The 20,900-nt window shown below is 44.2% G+C and overlaps 1 protein-coding gene across 13 annotated transcripts in view; it reads right to left on the bottom strand.

Moving 5' to 3' along the window:
* SHTN1 (shootin 1) overlaps nt 1-20,900 on the bottom strand; it is a 185,359-nt gene that overhangs the window by 63,600 nt on the left and 100,859 nt on the right. For all 13 annotated transcript variants that reach the window (XR_012235636.1, XR_012235639.1, XR_012235640.1 and 10 more), the window contains exons 5-10: nt 14,949-15,114; nt 11,504-11,601; nt 8,166-8,247; nt 4,566-4,660; nt 2,546-2,692; nt 1,577-1,730 (exon numbers count right to left, since the gene is read on the bottom strand). Coding sequence is in view for 4 of the 13 variants with exons in the window: in XM_073595793.1 (XP_073451894.1) it covers nt 1,577-1,730; nt 2,546-2,692; nt 4,566-4,660; nt 8,166-8,247; nt 11,504-11,601; nt 14,949-15,114 (742 nt within the window). In the remaining 9 variants the exon portion in view is untranslated. The remainder of the gene's footprint in view (nt 1-1,576; nt 1,731-2,545; nt 2,693-4,565; nt 4,661-8,165; nt 8,248-11,503; nt 11,602-14,948; nt 15,115-20,900) is intronic.

Raw genomic sequence — 20,900 nt, 5'->3', positions numbered from 1 at the left:
AATTTTTTAACATGGGTTCCTATGGAACATGTTCACATCAATGCATTTTTGTGCCTCTGCGTTTTTGGAAAGGGTTGGGGACTATTTTTCCTGCAAAATGCAGCGCTTCGCATGTAATAGAATTCAATGGACCCGTATCCAAAATGCAAGAACCGTGTTTTTACTGCGATTTTGCCGCGATTTGAGGGTTTTTTTATTTTTTTTTTTACACTGTATATAGCTGGTTGCTAAGGAGGGGGCCTTAACAACCGATGAGTCATCAATTGTGAAAAAAAAACAGCATGGGGTCCCCCCAGGTCCATACCAGGCCCTTGGGTCTAGTATGGATTCGGAGGGGAACGCCATGCCAAAATTTTTTTTTTTAAATGTCGTGGGGGTCCCCCCAAAATCTATACCAGACCCTTATCCGAGCATGAAGCCCGGCAGGTCAGGAAAGGGAGGGTACGAGCGAGCGCCCCCCCAAACCATACCAGGCCACATGCCCTCAACATGGGGGATGGGTGCTTTGGGGCGGCGGGGCTCTGTGCCCCCCACCCCAAAGCACCTTGCTTCCATGTTGATGGGGACAAGGGCCTCTTCCCGACAACCCTTGCCCGATGGTTGTCGGGGTCTCTGGGCGGGGGACTTATCGGAATCTGGAAGCCCCCTTTGACAAGTTGGCCCCCAGATCCCAGCCCCCCCCCATGTGAATGAGTATGGGGTACATTGTACCCCTACCCATTCACTAAAAAAAAAGTAGTGTAGTGTTAATAAATACAGTAGACAGTTTTTGACAAGTCTTTTATTAAAAATCTTCTTCTTCTCCGCTTCTTACTTCGGTCTTCCTCCATCATCTCCTGCATCTTCATCCTCCGGTCCTCTCCTTCTCCCCCTGCTTCTTCTTCCACTCTTTCTTCTGTCTTCTTTGTCCGGTGTTCTTCTTCCTCTGCCGCCGCTCCCGCCGATGACCCTCATCCGATGCTGCGTCCCGCTGATCTGTCGGCGCCAATGCCCTGCATTTCTTAAATAATGATGGGGGCGTGGCAATCGGAATATGTCATTCAGAGGCCACGCCCCCTTGTGACATCACCACCCGGGGCATGATGGGTCCGTGACGTTACAAAGGGGCGTGGGGGCCCCCTACTTAAAGAGGGCTTCCAGATTCCCATAAGCCCCCTGCCCACAGACCCGGACAACCACCTGGCAAGGGTTGTCGGGAAGAGACCCTTGGGGGTAAGGTGCTTTGGGGTGGGGGGGGCGCAGATTTTTTTTAGACGGCAATTCTTTTTTTTTTTAACATTCAGCGGGAAGCCCGCTGACAACTGATGACTCATCGGTTGTTAAGGACGCGGCGGCCGGCTTTCTGGCCCCCTCCTTAGCAACCAGCTATATACAGTGTTAAAAAAAAACGCAAATCGCAGTAAAATCGCGGTAACAACACGTGTCCAAAAACGCATCAAGCACCACAAAAAGCACTGCAGAAACGCTCAAAAGCAACATGCATAGATGTGAATTTAGCCTTACACTAATATTGGGAAGCGTTTTATTTCCTAAAACTCCCCTTTCCCCTCCAATCATATAAAACAAATCTCCATACCTGAGTGTTTCAGGTCTTTTACTAATGACTCTGAACTGAACAGCTTCACCTCCAGATCCTTCTTTTCTTCCTCCATTATCTCCAGCTGCTTCTTCAGACTCTGAATCTCCTTCCTAAGCCGGTCCTCCGCCAACTGATCCTCCAACTCCTTCACCTTATTATACGGAACAAGGTACAAGATTATACATAATGAAATTCAGTCTCCTGAAATACTCTGCACTGCTGGAGGTTACTGCTCCTTTTTCTAATTCCTCTCTTCTGGAATACTCTGTTCTGCTAGAGAACTCTGCTCCTTCCTCTAACTCTCCTCTCCTAAAATACTCTGCTTTGCTGGAGGACTCTGTTCCTTCCGCTATCTAACTCTCCTCTCCTGAAATAATCTGCTCTGTTGGATAACACTGCCTCTCTTCTATATCTTACTCTCCTCTCCTGAAATACTCTGCTGGAGGAATCTGCTCCTTCCTCTAATACTCATCTCCTGAAATTGTTTGTGCTACTGGAGGCATTTACTTCTTCTTCCTCTATATAACTCTCCTCTCCAGAATTATTCTGTGAGGCCAAAGGTCTCTTTTCCTCTCCTCTCCTAAAACGCTTTGCACCTTCCTCGATCTTTTTTTTATAATCAAATTTTAATTTTTATAATAGACTTCAACATTCCCATTCAATATTATACATTCTTGTATTCCATATTTTACATTAAGAACACCCAAATAAACAACTTGCAAGAAAAAAGACTAAATTATCTTGTCACAAATTTACTAATTATACTACCTTCCCCCCTCCCTAATGAGACAAAAAAAAAAAAAAAAAGAGTAAAAAGCTTTGCACCTTCCTCTATCTAACTTCTCTCTCATGAAATACTCTGAGCTGTGGGAGTACTCAATCTGGTGAGGCTCAGGGATGTTTTAGTTCAGGAGAAGTTGGGTGGGGTCTCTGTAGAAGTGAATGGTCTCGGATTGGTTGGGTCACCTTTTGCTGATGCTGGATGCGGCTTTCCTCCAGCAGTTGGGTCAGCCTGGCGTTCTCCTCCAACGCATTCAGCATCTGCTCGCTGGGGGCGCACTCCTGCAGCAGGAGACAGCTCTGTCGCTTCAGTTTATTCTGTTCGATGATCATCTGGAAAATGAAAACAAGTTATTGTGATCTTCATTGAAGACAATACCGAACCACAATTTCTGTGATGTCACCGCCCTGCCTCTCCACCTCATCCAATCAGAGAACACTTAGCATTCATTGAGAACATGTGAAGAGTGAGCAGCGCTTGCTGAGCAGCTGACCTCATGAATTCGCAAACAGCCGCAGCTGCTCGGCACAGGATCCAGAAGCTAGTTGAGATCACTGTAGTAGCAGTGCAAATGAAATTGAAGACCCTGATCCAGAACCTGGTTACTTTGGGACACAGCCACCATATATATAGAACATTGTGCCTGTGTGGCAACAACATCTAAAAGCAGTCAGAGGAAGCTTGTAGATGCATTTTCGCTACCCTAGTAGGTACCAGATACCAGTGTTTTATAGTTGGATTCTATTAGGGAAGTATTAATATATATATTTTGGATAAGTCATTAGCTAATTCCTGTCTGTCCGATAACTCTAATGTGATGCCGAGATCTTGTTCCCAATTTTATATATACAGTGTGCTAGTTTATGCTCTAGATTCGTTAAGAGATTATATACTGTATGATAAAGATGTGACTCTTGGGCGAGTCCCAGGTTTTACAGGAGACCTCAAACAACATCAGTGACAACAGACAGGCAGAACCTTCAAGTATGGTATGGAGATATAATGTAATTTGGATGTATTAGAACTGTTCAGTTGAAGGTAATAGTAATTTGTTTTGATAGTGTCCCAGACTACAGAAGTCATTACCAATTAAAAAAAATAATCTTTTTGGAGGAGTCCTTTATTTTCTCACCAGTGAAACTGACGTGGAAGAAGGCCAGGAGTAAATTATAGGTTTATTAAGGAGGGGAGCTAAAGCAATATGGGGCGAAGAAAGATTTTTCTCTCTAAAATAGCAAGCAAATACGATAGTGTAGGGAGCAAGATTGGAGGTCGTAGCCTATTGAGAATCCACATTAGGGCTTCGATGGATCCAAGGGAGCACAAAAGGGCTTCTCTAGAAACCCACTGAGGAGAAGGTCCTCTTACCGTAGGATAAGCTAGCTGTGCTATCTGAACTGCGTGAAAATGTGGAGTCCTAAACCTCCAAAAAACTTTGGCGTGAATCTAGTAAGCCTATTCACATGGGGTTTTCTATGGCCCAAACAAAATGGATAATTTTATTTGGTAGCCGTAGTATGCTCCCCTTTCATGACCACTATGGGAAGTGCTCTAAAAAAGTAAAGCAGTCTGGGTAATATATTCATTTTAACAGAATGAAATCTCCCAAGAAAGAGGCAAGCTGGACCATTTGTCCAGGTCAGCTATAAGTTGTTTCATATGAGATGGATCATTTTTGGAGTATACAGTTTCTATGGATGAGTTCAGGTTAATCCCCAAATAAGGAATAGACTCAATAGTCTTCTAAAAAAATTCAAAATTGCTACGCAACAGATTGATCATGGATTTTGGCAAGCTAACATTCAAGGCTATGGTTTGATATTGGTTCAATGATGAGCCCGAAAGTTTTGAGAACTTTTGTACTCATTTTAGCAAGTTGGGTATTGCTGTTTTTGGAGATGAGGGTCTTAGGTAAGTATTGGGGGGGATCTGCATATAAAACCTTTACAATCATGTTAATGTAAATGTTTGCTTGAAGTATCTAAGACTGTACAGCAGTGTAAAAAGCGTTAATAGAGAATTCTATGTTTTAACATGCGGTCACACCTCTCTTGCGCCTCCTATATATATACTGTTCGTAAGCTATTTGGATTTGACCAGACATTATTTCATTTTTACCGACACTGTAGTTCTAGGACACTCTAGACCACAAATGAAGATGTGGCTCCCAAAAGGTGCAGCAGTGACCCTGGCCTTGTGTCTTACCTCATGGGCCAGTTTCTCTGCTCTCTCACGCAGGTCCTTTTCCATTTCTAGGCTGTTCTGTAGATCTTCATATTCCTCCACCGCCAGGACAGACACTGCAGGAAAACAGACAAGTTTCACACAATCATGAGCACTGTACTTTGGAGCATGGCACTCATCCCCTGCACAATGGCTATACTGCTACCTATGTCCTTATGGTTGCTGGTATTTTATATCAAAAGGCTACAGACCTACAAAGAACCATTGTTTTAAAAAAAAAAAAGCAGCAGTTTTGGATCGATTTTACAAGGACCTTATAAAACCCAAAAAAGACTGTCAGCGACACTTCAATGAATATAAAAGCTGGCAAGTTTATTGCTCCCAACAAATGGACAAACAATCACCTCCTGTGACCTCCTACTATACGCGTTTCACCCACAAAACGGGGCTTAATTGCAGAGGTCCACTTTTAAATCTTATGCAGTACAGCCTGGCTCTTTTTGCTGAATGTATTTAGCATACAGGGAATAGGACGAGCCTCGGCCTAGCATTTGGAGACCTGACTGATGGGCTTGGGAAATAAGTATCCCGTTTGTTTAAGAAGTTACCTCCACCATGAGACAACATTCGAGATAAAAAGAAATATGGTAATGTCTGACCTCTTCTCAAGCCTGAGAATTTGGACATCTTTCCTCCTGCCAGGGATCCCTCGAGTGATAACCATAGAGCTATATAGGGAAATCAGAACCTTCTTCCTTCTGCTAGTGATCCCTCTACATAACAATCTATTATAGGGAAATCAGAATCCTCTTCCTTCTGCTGATGATCCCACTACATAAAGATCTATTATAGGGAAATCAGAACCTTCTTCCTTCTGCTAGTGATCCCACTACATAAAGATCTATTATAGGGGAATCAGAACCTTCCTCCTTCTGCTAGTGATCCCTCTACATAATGATCTATTATAGGGAAATCAGAACCTTCCTCCTTCTGATGGTGATCCCACTATATAAAGATCTACTATAGGGCAATCAGAATCCTCTTCCTTCTGCTGGTGATCTCACAATATAAAGATCTACTATAGGGCAATCAGAATCCTCTTCCTTCTGCTGGTGATCCCACTACATAGAGATCTATTATAGGGGAATCAGAACCTTCTTCCTACTGCTGGTGATCCCAATACATAAAGATAAATTATAGGGGAATCAGAACCTTCTTCCTACTGCTGGTGATCCCAATACATAAAGATAAATTATAGGGGAATCAGAACCTTCTTCCTTCTGCTGGTGATCCCACTACATAAAGATCTATTATAGGGGAATTGGAACCTTCTTCCTTCTGCTGGTGATCCCACAACATAGAGATCTATTACTGGGGAATCGGAACCTTCTTCCTTCTGCTGGTGATCCCACTAAAGAACAATATAGGGGAATCAGGACATTTTTCCTCCAGTTGGTGATCCCCCTACAGAAAGATAGGGGAAGCTGGAACTCCTTCTGGTTAGCTTGCTAGTGATATACCATACAATTCCATTTTCTTTCCCCACTGTTCTAAACATTGTTATCATTGTGCAATCATAACACGTGTATAAAGCTGGTTGGAATTGCAGCGCCGCAAAATGGCTAGATGGGGGGAAGGCGGAGGGTCCAAGGTCCACACTCAACAATGCAGACAAGGAGGATAATGAACAGGGAAATTAGGAGGGTTGTTATAATTCCTCATCACGCCTGCAATCAACTCTGAAAAGCCAAACATGAGAGGTGGGCAGGAAGTGGCCAATCTCCAGAAAAAAAAACAATAACACCCTCCTCCCTCCGATGGCTGCGAGGCCACGGAGTGCGCTGTGAAAGCAGCTTCTATCACTTCTGAAAATTTCGGGGCTTGCTGGCTGAAATGTGCAGCAATTAGCCTAAGTTTCTAATCCTATTAACCAATGAGCTGCTCCAGAGTCCAACCACAAACAGCTCCCCCCCCCTCCCCCGGCCAACGCAGCAAAAACACAGTCATTATAATCAGAGGCCATTGCGAGCTGCCAGCGCCTCTCCTTCCCCAACGCAGTGCATTAATATTCATGCCACTTTTTCTTCAAAGGACTTTAATTGCTAATCAAAAGCCGGCAATTATTGAGGCAGAAATTCAGCATGGCAGAAGAGACGTGTTAGCAAACAAGTCAAAAGTGTCATCCAAGCATTGCCAAGTGTTTAACCGATGCAGAAACATGCCAACAGGTGGACGAGTCCTGCCCTTTTTACCAAAACCACCGAGCCAACTACAAAGTCAAGGCTGAAGGATGGAATACACAAATATACAAGAAGGAAAGGAAGGGGAAAACAAGAGTTATATACTAATAGCATGGAAGTCTCATCATTGTGGGAGGGGCAGAGACACAATCTACTGCAGGAAATCTCACCATTGTGGGAGGGGCAGAGACACAAACTACTGCAGGAAATCTCACCATTGTGGGAGGGACAGAGACACAAACTACTGCAGGAAATCTCACCATTGTGGGAGGGACAGAGACACAAACTATAGCAGGAAATCTCACCATTGTGGGAGGGGCGAAGACACAAACTACTGCAGGAAATCTCACCATTGTGGGAGGGACAGAGACACAAGCTACTGCAGGAAATCTCACCATTGTGGGAGGGGCAGAGACACAAACTACTGCAGGAAATCTCACCATTGTGGGAGGGACAGAGACACAAACTATAGCAGGAAATCTCACATTGTGGGAGGGGCAGAGACACAAAGTACTGCAGGAAATCTCACCATTGTGGGAGGGACAGAGACACAAACTATAGCAGGAAATCTCACCATTGTGGGAGGGGCGAAGACACAAACTACTGCAGGAAATCTCACCATTGTGGGAGGGACAGAGACACAAGCTACTGCAGGAAATCTCACCATTGTGGGAGGGGCAGAGACACAAACTACTGCAGGAAATCTCACCATTGTGGGAGGGACAGAGACACAAACTATAGCAGGAAATCTCACATTGTGGGAGGGGCAGAGACACAAAGTACTGCAGGAAATCTCACATTGTGGGAGGGGCAGAGACACAAACTACTGCAGGAAATCTCACATTGTGGGAGGGGCGAAGACACAAACTACTGCAGGAAATCTCACCATTGTGGGAGGGACAGAGACACAAGCTACTGCAGGAAATTTCACCATTGTGGGAGGGGCAGAGACACAAACTACTGCAGGAAATCTCACCATTGTGGGAGGGACAGAGACACAAACTATAGCAGGAAATCTCACATTGTGGGAGGGGCAGAGACACAAAGTACTGCAGGAAATCTCACATTGTGGGAGGGGCAGAGACACAAACTACTGCAGGAAATCTCACATTGTGGGAGGGGCAGAGACACAAACTACTGCAGGAAATCTCACATTGTGGGAGGGGCAGAGACACAAACTACTGCAGGAAATCTCACATTGTGGGAGGGGCAGAGACACAAACCACTGCAGGAAATCTCACCATTGTGGGAGGGGCAGAGACACAAACTACTGCAGGAAATCTCACCATTGTGGGAGGGGCAAAGACACAAACTACTGCAGGAAATCTCACCATTGTGGGAGGGGCAGACACTATTAAAACAAAGAATCATATGATCTTACCTCTGTTGTACTTTTCTAAAAGCTTACGCTGGTCAAAAACTTCTTTGGTCAGCATGACATTTTCTTTTTTGGTAGCATTCACCTTAAAAAAACACACAAAAAAACACACATTTAAAAAACGTGAGCCATGGCATTGGTATGTGGGAACCAATTCCTCGGTATGAGACACTGTGTGGTCATGTGGGGCTTCTTTGGTATGAGGCAGTGTACAGTGGTGTGGGGTCTGTTTCTCAGTATGAGGCACTGCAATGTGGGATCTCTATGGAACATAGTGTACACTGTAGAAGTCATCGCATTGGTGTGAGGCCCATTACTTGGAATAATATTATGGACTGGAGGAGTCACTATGGAGGGAAGCGATCATGATGGAGGGGAGGATGCCTCTAAATGAAATAAAATGCTGCAATTTTAAATATATTTTCTCTCACTTTTGTCCTACCTACACTGTTACCAAAAGTATTGGGATGCTTGCCTTTACACGCACATGAACTTTAATGGCATCCCCTCCGTAAGGTTCAATATTGAGTTGGCCCAACCTTTGCAGCTATAACAGCTTCAACTCCTTTGGGAAGGCTGTCCACAAGGTTTAGTAGTGTGTCTATGGGAATGTTTGAGCATTCTTGCAGAAGCAAATTTGTGAGGCCAGGCACTGATGTGGATGAGAAGGGCTGGCTCACAGTCTCCGCTCTAATTCTTCCCAAAGGTGTTTTATCAGGTTGAGGTCAGGACTCTGTGCAGGACAGTCAAGTTCCTCCACCCCAAACCCGCTCATCCATGCCTTTATGGACCTTGCTTTGTGCACTGGTCCAAATCATTTGGTGGAGGTGGGATTATGGTGTGGGGGTTGTTTTTCAGAGGTTAGGCTTGGCCCCTTAGCTCCAGTGAAAGGAACTCTTAAGGTGTCAGCATACCAAGACATTTTGGACAATTTCATGCCCCCAACTTTGTGGGAATTTGGGGATGGCCCCTTCCTGTTCCAACATGACTGCTCACCAGTGCACAAAGCAAGGTCCATAAAGACATGGATGAGCGAGTTTGGGGTGGAGGAACTTGACTGGCCTGCACAGAGTCCTGACCTCAACCCGATAGAACACCTTTGGCATGAATGAGAGTAGAGACTGCAAGCCAGGCCTTCTCGTCCACATCAGTCCGTGACCTCACAAATGCGCTTCTGGAAAAATGGTCAAACATTCCCATAGACACACTCCTAAACCTTGTGGACAGCCTTCCCAGAAGAGTTGAAGCTGTTATAGCTGCAAAGAGTGGGCCAACTCAATATTGAACCCTACGGACTAAGACTGGGATGCCATTAAAGGCAGGCGTCCCAATACTTTTGGTAATATAATGTATATAAAGCTTTTGGAGTTTCGCCATTCCTCTGTCTCATTATCACATACAATCCATTTTCCAGATTTTAACTGGTTTATAAACTTTTCCACCTCTTAGCTTAAACGAGAAATCTGAGACGTTTGCTTGCTTTAATTCTGGTCATTTTATCGTCCCCACTACTGTTTCAGGAACACGGCTTCTTATAAGAGCTTGATCTTTGTTTTTAAACTTTACCCACAAAGTGATGCACACCAATCCATTCATACAGAATGGAAGACAGTACAAGCCTCATGCTGTGAAGGGATATACCCGACCATAGAGTCTGGGAGACAGGAGTACCATGCTGTGAAGGGATATACCCGACCATAGAGTATGGGAGACAGGAGTACCATGCTGTGAAGGGATATACCCGACCATAGAGTATGGGAGACAGGAGTACCATGCTGTGAAGGGATATACCCGACCATAGAGTCTGGGAGACAGGAGTACCATGCTGTGAAGGGATATACCCGACCATAGAGTCTGGGAGACAGGAGTACCATGCTGTGAAGGGATATACCCGACCATAGAGTCTGGGAGACAGGAGTACCATGCTGTGAAGGGATATACCCGACCATAGAGTCTGGGAGACAGGAGTACCATGCTGTGAAGGGATATACCCGACCATAGAGTATGGGAGACAGGAGTACCATGCTGTGAAGGGATATACCCGACCATAGAGTCTGGGAGACAGGAGTACCATGCTGTGAAGGGATATACCCGACCATAGAGTCTGGGAGACAGGAGTACCATGCTGTGAAGGGATATACCCGACCATAGAGTCTGGGAGACAGGAGTACCATGCTGTGAAGGGATATACCCGACCATAGAGTCTGGGAGACAGGAGTACCATGCTGTGAAGGGATATACCCGACCATAGAGTCTGGGAGACAGGAGTACCATGCTGTGAACTCTGCCACCATTCATGTGCTGGGGAAATGAGTATGTGTAATAAAGTGGAATGTTCCAACCAGCCCACACTGTACCGGGTCCCACTCGTTTTTTGGGTGCACTCACCCATGTGATCACACAGATCCAATCTAAATGATTCTCAAGTAAAAAAAAAAAAAAAACAACAACACAATATAAATCCACCACTGTTCCCAAAGCTAAAACAGCACTTTATGTTAGATTTATGTTATCAGACAAACCAGTAAAGAGCTGAAACACGTATGTGAAATGGTTTATCAGCCAAAAGTTTTAAGAATTCTGTGTAGTCTAAAACCCCTGCCATGCAGCATGGTGAAGGTCCCTGACTGTTTTTTTTCAATTGCAGTGAAACAATAGAGCTTGTTCACACAGCTGCCCCTAATCTGTGATTGGACAGTGAAGGAGCAGAAGCAGACTGAAGAGGTCAACTGTGTGTTTTACTGAGGCTGGCAACCCTGATGGGGGCCCCCTAGTGGCCCAGGGCCCTCGGGCAGTGCCCGAGTGGCTCAATGGTCAGTCAACCCCTGTCTACACTCATCCCTATCCCTGTACATTGTGTCTCATTAAGATGCTCATCTATTATATTATTATTTATTTAAGGTACCCATATAGCGCCGTCAATTTACGCAGCGCTCCACACATACATTGCACACTCACATCGGTCTCTACCCTCAAGGAGCCCACAATCCAAGGTCCCCAACTCACATTCATATACTAGGGTCAATTTTGGACAGAAGTCAGTTAACCTACCAGCATGTCTTTGGAGTGTGGGAGGAAACCGGAGTACCCGGAGGAAACCCACGCAGGCACAGGGAGAACATGCAAACTCCAGGCAGGTAGTGGTTGGGATTCGAACCAGCGACCCTTTTTACTACTAGGCGAGAGTGCTACCCACTACACCACTGTGCTGGGTTTACAGGACACAGAATTCTTTATAATGACAGAAACATGAGAATTACCTAATATTCCACGTATACATGAATGTGAATGGAAGAGCCAAGTACAGTGTATATTTATCATATGACTCCCATATACAGCACCTCTTCTATGAGGTCCACAAGTTGGGATCGCAACTCCTCCAGCTCTAGAGAGACGGCCTTCTTCTCCTCCTGGGCAGACAGGACCTGTTCATGGAGACCTGTGATATAAGATTATTATTACAGAGCTGCCAGGAGCTTGGAGCGGTTTTACTTCATGACCTAATCTAACAAGGAGGGGCTAATCATCATGTGTAGAGCATCACCCACCATTCCATGCATGCCCTGTGTCCCTTTTTGCCCAGAGTAGAGGATGGCATTGGTGGGGAGTATGTTTAAAAGTTCAATTTTGTGGCCTGAAGTTGTTTAAATAATTCTGGATTCAAAGGGTTATCCAAGATCGACCAACATGACCGTTTTTTTTGGGTTCCTTCTATTAAAGAAGTACAGCCAAAGCTCATCTGGGTGTACTTCTCCTGTGGATGGCAGCAGTGCAGTTCATTTGGCACTCCTGTGACCCATTTTCAGCAGACAACAGGCTGAAGTCCGCTGTCAGCTGACGTCACAGAACCAGTCCAGGCTCAGGAAAGATTGCGACCATATGGTCTGGATCTACCCAAGAGCCTGGACCGGCTCAGCCTCTCAGCTCCCACCCCCTCCACAGCCCAGCGTTCCAGTGAGCATGGGGGGACAGAGTATAGAGCCCGTGACTGATAGTCACCGGCTCTCTGCTCAGGGAGCTGTGACAACCGAACGATCGGTGGTGTTTGATCGTTTGGTTCTCAGTGATAGAGCCAGCAGGGGACTGATACTGCATCCACCTAGGTAAGTACGATTCCAAAATAAAAATGAATCCCATACTTTTTTAAATCCTTGTGTCAGGTACATAATCAATAAGGGAACCCATTTCCCTGAAGGTGGGTAGTGGGCAGGAGAGCAGGTGGCATCAGAGAGTACTGCAACTTCACCCAAATTTTACTTTCTAGTCTTAGAAAACTACAATCAAAACTACAATGTAAAATTTGGGTGAAGTGCCCACTACCCACCTTCAGGGAAAGGGGTTCCCTTCTTGATGCTGTAGCTGATACAAGGATTTAATAGAATGTTGGTCAATCCTACAGATAACCTTGTGAACCCAGAATAACCAACTGCAGGCCCCAAAATTGGACTTCTAAACACACTCCTGGCCAATGCCATCCTCTACTGTGGACAAAAACGGACGCAGGGATCCCAAAAACAATGAGACACTGGCACTTGATGGTTCCAAAAACAATGAGACACTAAAAATTGAGGTCCCAGAAAAATGACACATGAAAGTGCAAGAAAAACAACACACAGACACTTAAGGAGGCCAAAGACGATTACGAATCTCAGCCAGTTCTGCAGGAATCAGCCGAGATTGAAACCATGTATGGGCAGGCTGAATGTACCCAAGTTGATCAATCGATCAACCTGGGTACAACCAGGCTACCGGATTTTACATGCAATTATGGCCAGCATAGTTGCTAGCAAAAATAATGTTTTTCTCCAGGAAGGGACGGCTTGCCCCTCCCAGAACACACAATGGGGTTGATTTACTAAAGGAAAATAGACTGTGCACTTTGTAAAGTGCAGTTGCACTGTGAGAGCAGTTGCTCCAGTGCTTGGTAGATGAGGAAAAGCTCTGCTACATTCCATCATCCAATCATATGCAAGCAAAAAAGGCTGTTTTTTTAATTTTCCTTGCACGTGATTGGGTATTCTTTGCAGAGTGAAGCTCCCCCTCATTTACTAAGCTCTGGAGCAATTGCACTTTGCAAAGTGCACAGTCTAGTTGCCTTTAGTAAATCAACCCCTATGGCTCCACGGGAGGAATTCCTCCACCAACATGGGGAATTGAGCGATTTTCTTTGCTCTGTCTATGGCCAGCTTTAGGGATTCAGGACAAAGTCACATTGACACTTGGAGGTCTCATAATGATGACACACTTACGTTTGGGGTCTCAGAACAACGACACGCTGGCGCTTGGGGTCCCAGAACAAGGACACACTGATGCTTGGGGTCCCAGAACAAGGACACACTGATGCTTGGGGTCCCAGAACAACGACATGCTGATGCTTGGGGTCCCAGAGCAAATGAAAAACTGACACTTGGGGTCCCAGAACAATGACACACTGACGCTTGGGGTCCCAAAACAATGACACACTGACGCTTGGGGTCTCAAAACAACGACACGCTGACGCTTGGGGTCCCAGAACAACGACACGCTGACATTTGGGGTCCCAGAACAATGATACACTGATGCTTGGGGTCCCAGAACAAATGAAAAACTGACACTTGGGGTCCCAGAACAATGACACACTGACGCTTGGGGTCCCAAAACAATGACACACTGACGCTTGGGGTCTCAAAACAACGACACGCTGACGCTTGGGGTCCCAGAACAACGACACGCTGACATTTGGGGTCCCAGAACAATGATACACTGATGCTTGGGGTCCCAGAACAAATGAAAAACTGACACTTGGGGTCCCAGAACAATGACACACTGACGCTTGGGGTCCCAGAACAATGACACACTGATGCTTCGGGTCCCAAAACAACGATACACTGATGCTTGGGGTCCCAGAACAAATGAAAAACTGACACTTGGGGTCCCAGAACAATGACACACTGACGCTTGGGGTCCCAGAACAAATGAAAAACTGACACTTGGGGTCCCAGAACAATGACCAACTGACACTTGGGGTCCCAGAATGACGACACACCGACACTTGGGGTCCTAGAATAATGACACACTGACGCTTGGGGTCCCAGAACAATGACACACTGACGCTTGGGGTCCCAAAACAACGATACACTGATGCTTGGGGTCCCAGAACAACGACACGCTGACACTTGGGGTCCCAGAACAAATGAAAAACTGACACTTGGGGTCCCAGAACAATGACACACTGACGCTTGGGGTCCCAGAACAACGACACGCTGATGCTTGGGGTCCCAGAACAATGATACACTGATGCTTGGGGTCCCAGAACAATGACCAACTGACACTTGGGGTCCCAGAATGACGACACACCGACACTTGGGGTCCTAGAATAATGACAAACTGACACTTGGGGTCCCAGAACAATGACACACTGACGCTTGGGGTCCCAGAACAATGAACAACTGACACTTGGGGTCCTAGAATAATGACAAACTGACGCTTGGGGTCCCAAAACAACGACACACTGATGCTTAGGGTCCTGCGTGGCTCTGAAACATTGCACTTCATATGTGATGTGATCATTCTTCAACAAAAATTTGGACGTAATCAACGATCTGTGGTGTGCTACTGAATAATATGTACCTTTGATCCCAGAACAATGACATAATGACACACTGATACTTGGAGTCTCAGAACAATACCAGACTGATATTTGGGGGTACCAAAACAATACTGACAGACACTTGGGAGGTTTAGAACAATGACATTCCGACATTTGGAGGTTCCAAAACAATGACATGCTGACAGTTGCTCCCTCACCTTTTACTTTCTGCTGACAGTCAAGGGACGTGCATACTTCCCCACTGTCGCTGTCAGAAGGGGTGTCTTCGTCATCCAAGTTGATCTCCTCAGTAATGACCTCTGGACCCAGTTTGGCCATGTACAACATGCTAATTCGTTTCAGATTCTTGTTTTCCTTGTTGAGCTGGAGTGGAATAAACACAAAATGAGATTTATCAGCAAAGCTCTGTTCATGGCAGCCGTTCCTCCACACAAAGGGTTCCAGAGGTCACCTGCAACAAAGAACATTTTGTGAAAAGTTTTCCTGCACCGTTTGTGGAAATGAAGACCTCACCTGAAGCTGTAACACTACGGAAGAAGGATCTCATCATAACGAACTACATACCCCTAAGAATGGAGATGGACCCCACAGGATTAACCCCCTGGCCTGTCATCAGCCCCGGGGAGGAATCACAGATGACGAAGCAACGTGTGGGAGACACAACATTCTCCGAGCTAGCTGCCCTCCACACAACAATGCCACTTATTAAGCTCTCGATCCTGCTGCCCACACACAGAAATATTGTGACCGGCCTGCCATCCTGACCAGCCAGACCACAGAAGAAATCAATCCATTCTGTTTGAATATTCACTGGCACTCCATGTGTGCCTACAAGTGACCCAGAGGTGGGAAATACCTGGAATAGATTGTGGAATTATCCTTGTTGGGTGATAATGATTTAATAATGAAATCTAATGTGACTGACTGCCGATGTGTCAAATGAATGCGTGGCTGAAAATTATACTCTGATGATGACTGATGATTGTTTAATGGCTTATTTAAGGTTTTGACTTATAAGAAGGAAGTGTGGAATAAGGGAAAAAATTAAAAAGCGACAACATCAAATTGGCAATTTCACATATCTGTAGTTCTGGTAGTGGCTCATTTCAGGTACTTCAGAAATTCCCAGTAAACTTACCAGCCAGCCTGCAACAAACCAAACTGACCTTGTCTAACAATACAGGTTTAGGACAAAGGGTTTAGTTTGCAGCGGCCACCTTCTGGCACCCCAGTGTACTGCAGTCCAAACGCTATAATCTGAGAGTCTCTAATGTTAGAGAACACATACAATAATGGATAGATTAACCACTTGACCTCCGGAAAATTTACCCCCTTCATGACCAGGCCATTTTTATCTAAACTGGACTGTGTTACTTTAACTGACAATTGTGCTGTCGTGCGACGCTGTACCCAAATAAAATTTATGTACTTTTTTCCCACAAATAGAGCTTTCTTTTGGTGGTATTTGAGCACCTCTGCGGTTTTAATTTCTTGTGCTATAAACAAAAAAATTTGAAAAAAAAAATAAAATAAAATTTTTTACTTTCTGCTATAAAACATTCAATAAAAAAAATAAAAATACATTTAAAAAATCTAATTTCTTCATAAATTTAGGCCAATATATATTCTGCTACATATTTTTTCTAAAAAAAAAAATCCCAATAAGCGTATATTGGTTTACGCAAAAGTTATAGCATCTACAAACTATGGGATACATTTATGGAATTTTTATATATTTTTTATTAGTATTGGCGGCGATCAGCGACTTATAAACGGGACTGCAATATTGCGGTGGACAAATCGCACTGACACTTTTGACACTATTTGGGGACCAGTGCTAAAAATATGCATGGCACTGTACTAATAACAATGGAAGGGAAGGGGTTAAAATCAGGGGTACTCAAAGGGTTAAACGTGTTCCTAACATGTGCTTTCTCACTGGGTGGGAGGTGCTTTTATTATAGGAAGGCAGAGATTCGTGTTCCTGCTTTACAGAAATACAGGATCAAAGCTTTACCTACTGACAGAATGGCAATCCGCCTTGTTTACATAGGCAGATCGTCATTCTGGCTCTCTGCCTAATGATCGCTGGGTACTGAGTCCGCCGTACCCGCAGATCAGCTCCCACTGTGTATAATCACAGCGGGAGTGGGTCGCCGGCAGCATGCATGCGCGCCCCAGACCCAGAAGTGCAGGATCACGTACCCATGATCCTGCGCCTCCTGCCGTATATGTACGGTATATGGTCTGCAAGCGGTTAAGGGCAGGTATGCCTGGAGGGCGCCCATCCCTCATTAAAAGGCATAGGGACACACTGGACACCCAGCAATAGCATAATGGCAGTGAAGGTATTCAGTGCACCCCCCACCAATTATACAAATAAATGGCAACCACCCCAACCCTTTAACTAAACACCTTCTTTTTAATGTGAACTATTAGACAAGGTCAATTCAGTTTGTTGCAGGCTGGCTGGGAATTTTTGTTTGCTTTTGATGTGTGTTGCCCTTCCATGTGTTCTTTGCTGCCAAGGCTAGTTATAGGTTGGGGTGGTTGCCATTTGTTTGTATTTCAGGCACTGCCATGGCAAAGGTGAGGAGTTGAAGTATAATGCAAGGACAAATTAAAAAATTTGTTTTTTTATTTATTTCTTCTTGTTTTTTGTTATGGTTTTGTGTAGGTAATTCTATTTGTGGTATATAGTCACTGCTGGGGATCGATGGAAATAAGAAACTAGAATTTAAAAATATACACTTTGTAAAATCAGTGTTAAAATTGTTGTGTGTATGGATATTGTAAAACTGGTAAATAAGAAAATGTCGAATAAAGAGGTAATGTTAAAAAAAAAAAAAAAATAATGCAAGGACAAAATGAATGACCATTATGTCCCGTACCTTGATCTTTCCTCGGCTTCATGTTGTGCTGGCTTCTCCAGCTATACACCTAACAATTTTGAAGAGGTCTAAGGCTACATTCCTACTTGATCCAGTATCTTCGTCCTTTTTTTATACACTTTTTTTTTTTTTTTGCATTTTTTTTGTATGTATTTTTTGCATTTAGGCTTGAGCATTTTGTTTTAGCCATTGGAAAACTAGTTACTAGGAGGAGATGGTTGTTAGGCGCTAAATCACTCCCACCAAAGATTATCGGGACCTAAAACACGCAATCATGCCCACAGGAGCCCCTATGGTTTTCTGAGTGTTGAGCGACTGCACATTACTCAGATGTGAACGGACATAACAGAACAACAAGGGTATCTGAGTGACGAGCATTAAAGTGCTTCTGGAAACGCGCTTTCTAGAAGTGATGGTTGTTGCAAACGTCTTCCATTTGAGAATAATGGAGGTCACTGTACATTTGGGAACCTTCAGTTTAACAGAATCTTTTTTGTAGACTTCTCCAGATCTGTGCCTTGCAATAATCCTGTCTCTGAGCCCTGCGGGAAGTTCCTTTGGCCGCATGGCTTTTGCTCCGATACAGTATGCATTGTCAGCTATGAGGCCTTTTATAGAGAGGTGTGTGCCTTTCCAAATTATGTCCAATCAATTTATATAATTTACCACATGTGGACTCCAATCAAGGTGTAGAAACATCTCAGCAACAATCAAGAGAATTAGGATGCACATGAGCTAAATTTCAAGTGTTGTTGCAAAGGGTCTGAATGCCAATGTAATACTTCAGTTTTTTTCCTTTTCATACATTTGCATCTAAACATTGCTAGAATTCAGTTTTCACTTTGTCATTATGGGGTACCGAGTGTGGAATAAGGAAAAAAAAAAAAGAATTTAACCACTTACTGACTGCCCACAGCAGATTTACTGCTACAGGACAGTAGTTCTGTGCAGAATCATGTGTATATATACATGATTCTGCACTTTCGGGTAGGGGGCGCACTGCTTCTGCTGTAATTAGTCACAGCAAAAGCTGATCAGTGGGTGCCGACCAATGGATGTCCACTGCTGGACGGCGAGGAGAAAGGCTGGATGGAGTTCTGCATATGTAAACAATGCCTTCCTGACAGGAGGGAAGTGATGGATTTTCTTCCCCTGCAAACCCTTTGATCGCTCTAGACGATTAATCACTTCCCAGCCAGTGTCATTAGTACAGTGACAGTGCATATTTTTAGCTCTGATCACTGTATTAGTGTCATTGGTTCCCACAAAGTGTCAAAAGTGTCAGTTAGTGTCAGACTGTCCACCGCAATATCGCAGTCCCTTTATAAGTCGCTGATTGCCGCCATTACTAGTATAAAAAAAAAATTCCAGTATTTATACCAGTGTTTGCAGATGCTATAACTTTTTGCAAACCAAATCAATATACGCTAAAGCCCCATACACAATATCAGATTTTCTGCTGATCTTTGTCTTTAGATTTACAAAAACCATGTAGTGCAAGGGCCTGCCTGATTGCATACAAATTAAAACTCCTAAGGTTTGACCTCATATTAGATGGTTTTGGTAAATCTGAAGGAAAAATCAGCAGAAAATCTGATAGTGTGTATGGGGCTTTATTGAGCTTTTGTTTTCAAAAAATGTAGCATGTACAGTATATTGGCCTAAATTTAAGGAGAAATTTTATTAAAATAACGCAGTGCCGTATCACAAAAAATAGCCTGAAGGGGGGGTAAATCTTCCAGAGGGCAAATAGTTAAACAACTGCAGTATCCAGCTGCAACAGAACAAAACTGAAACTGAAAGTGAAGGGGGTCTGAATACTTTATGAATGCACTGTAGCTAAGGTCCAACCGAAGTCCAACCAAGCATGTTGACACCCAGATCTCACTTAAGAGGTCTTGTCATGCTTTTTTAATATTACAAGGGATGGTTACATCCCTTGTAATAGGAATAAAAGTGACCCACATGTTTCTTTTTTTTTAAAGAACAGTGTAAAAAAAAAAAAAAAAAGTAAAATAACAAAAAAAAAAAATAGATTTAAAGCGCCCTGTCCCATCGAGCTCGCATGCAGAAGCGAACGCATACGTAAGTTGCGCCTGCATATGAAAACGGTGTTCAAACCACACATGTGAAGTATCGCCACGACCGTTAGAGCGAGAGGAATAATTATAGCCCTAGACCTCTAACTCAAAACTGGTAACCTGTAGAAATGTTTAAACTTCGCCTATGAAGATTTTTAAGGGTCAAAGTTTGTCGCCCTTCCACGAGCAGGCGCAATTTTGAGGCACGACATGTTGGGTATCAATTTACTTGGCGTAACATTATCTTTCACAATCTAAAAAAAATTGGGCTAACTTTACTGCTGTCTTATTTTTTAATTTAAAAAAAGTGTATTTTTTCCCAAAAAATTGCACTTGCGAGACCGCTGCGCAAATACGGTGTGACAAAATATTGCAACAACCACCATTTTATTCTCTAGGGTGTCTGAAAAAAATACATATATTAATGTTTGGGGTTTCTAAGTAATTTTCTAGAAAAAAAAAAAAAAAAGATTTTAAACTTGTAAACACTGAGTGTGAAAAATAGGCCTCCTGGTCCTTAAGTGGTTAAATGAGTTATGAGTACATCTTGGGTGAAGAACTAGAATTAAAAAATGGGTTGCAATTGTCCTCTAATGTCAACAGGGGGCATCTAGACCAGTGCCCAGACGATGAGTCAGACTCGCACAGGTGTCAAACTGGCGGCCCTCCAGCAGTTCCAGAACTACAAGTCCCATGAGGCATTGCAAGGCTAATGCCGTGTACACACGAGCGGACCGTCCGGCAGAAAAGGTCCGACGATTCCGTCGGACATTCCGATCGTGTGTGGGCTTCATCGGACCTTTTCTGTCGAAAATTCCGACGGATCTAGAAATAGAACATGTTTCAAATCTTTCCGACGGACTCGAGTCCGATGGAAAAATCTGTTCGTCTGTATGCTAGTCCGATGGACAAAAAAGGACAAAAAAAGGACGCAAGGGCGGCTATTGGCTACTGGCTATCAACTTCCTTACCTTAGTCCGGTCGTACGTCATCATGTGGTGTGATCGTATGTAGGCAAGTCCGTTTTGTTGGAAATCTGTCGGGAACTCCGTCGAAAAGTCCTTCGGAGTTCTGGCGGACGAGAAGTCCACTCGTGTGCACGCGGTATTACAGTTACAAGCATGACTCCCACAGCCAGGGGCATGATTGGACTTGTAGTTCCACAACAGCTGGAGGG

The sequence above is a fragment of the Aquarana catesbeiana genome, linkage group LG08 (genome assembly GCF_042186555.1).
Source record: "Aquarana catesbeiana isolate 2022-GZ linkage group LG08, ASM4218655v1, whole genome shotgun sequence".
Lineage (NCBI taxonomy): Eukaryota > Metazoa > Chordata > Amphibia > Anura > Ranidae > Aquarana > Aquarana catesbeiana.
This window is presented reverse-complemented; position numbering and strand designations above follow the sequence as displayed.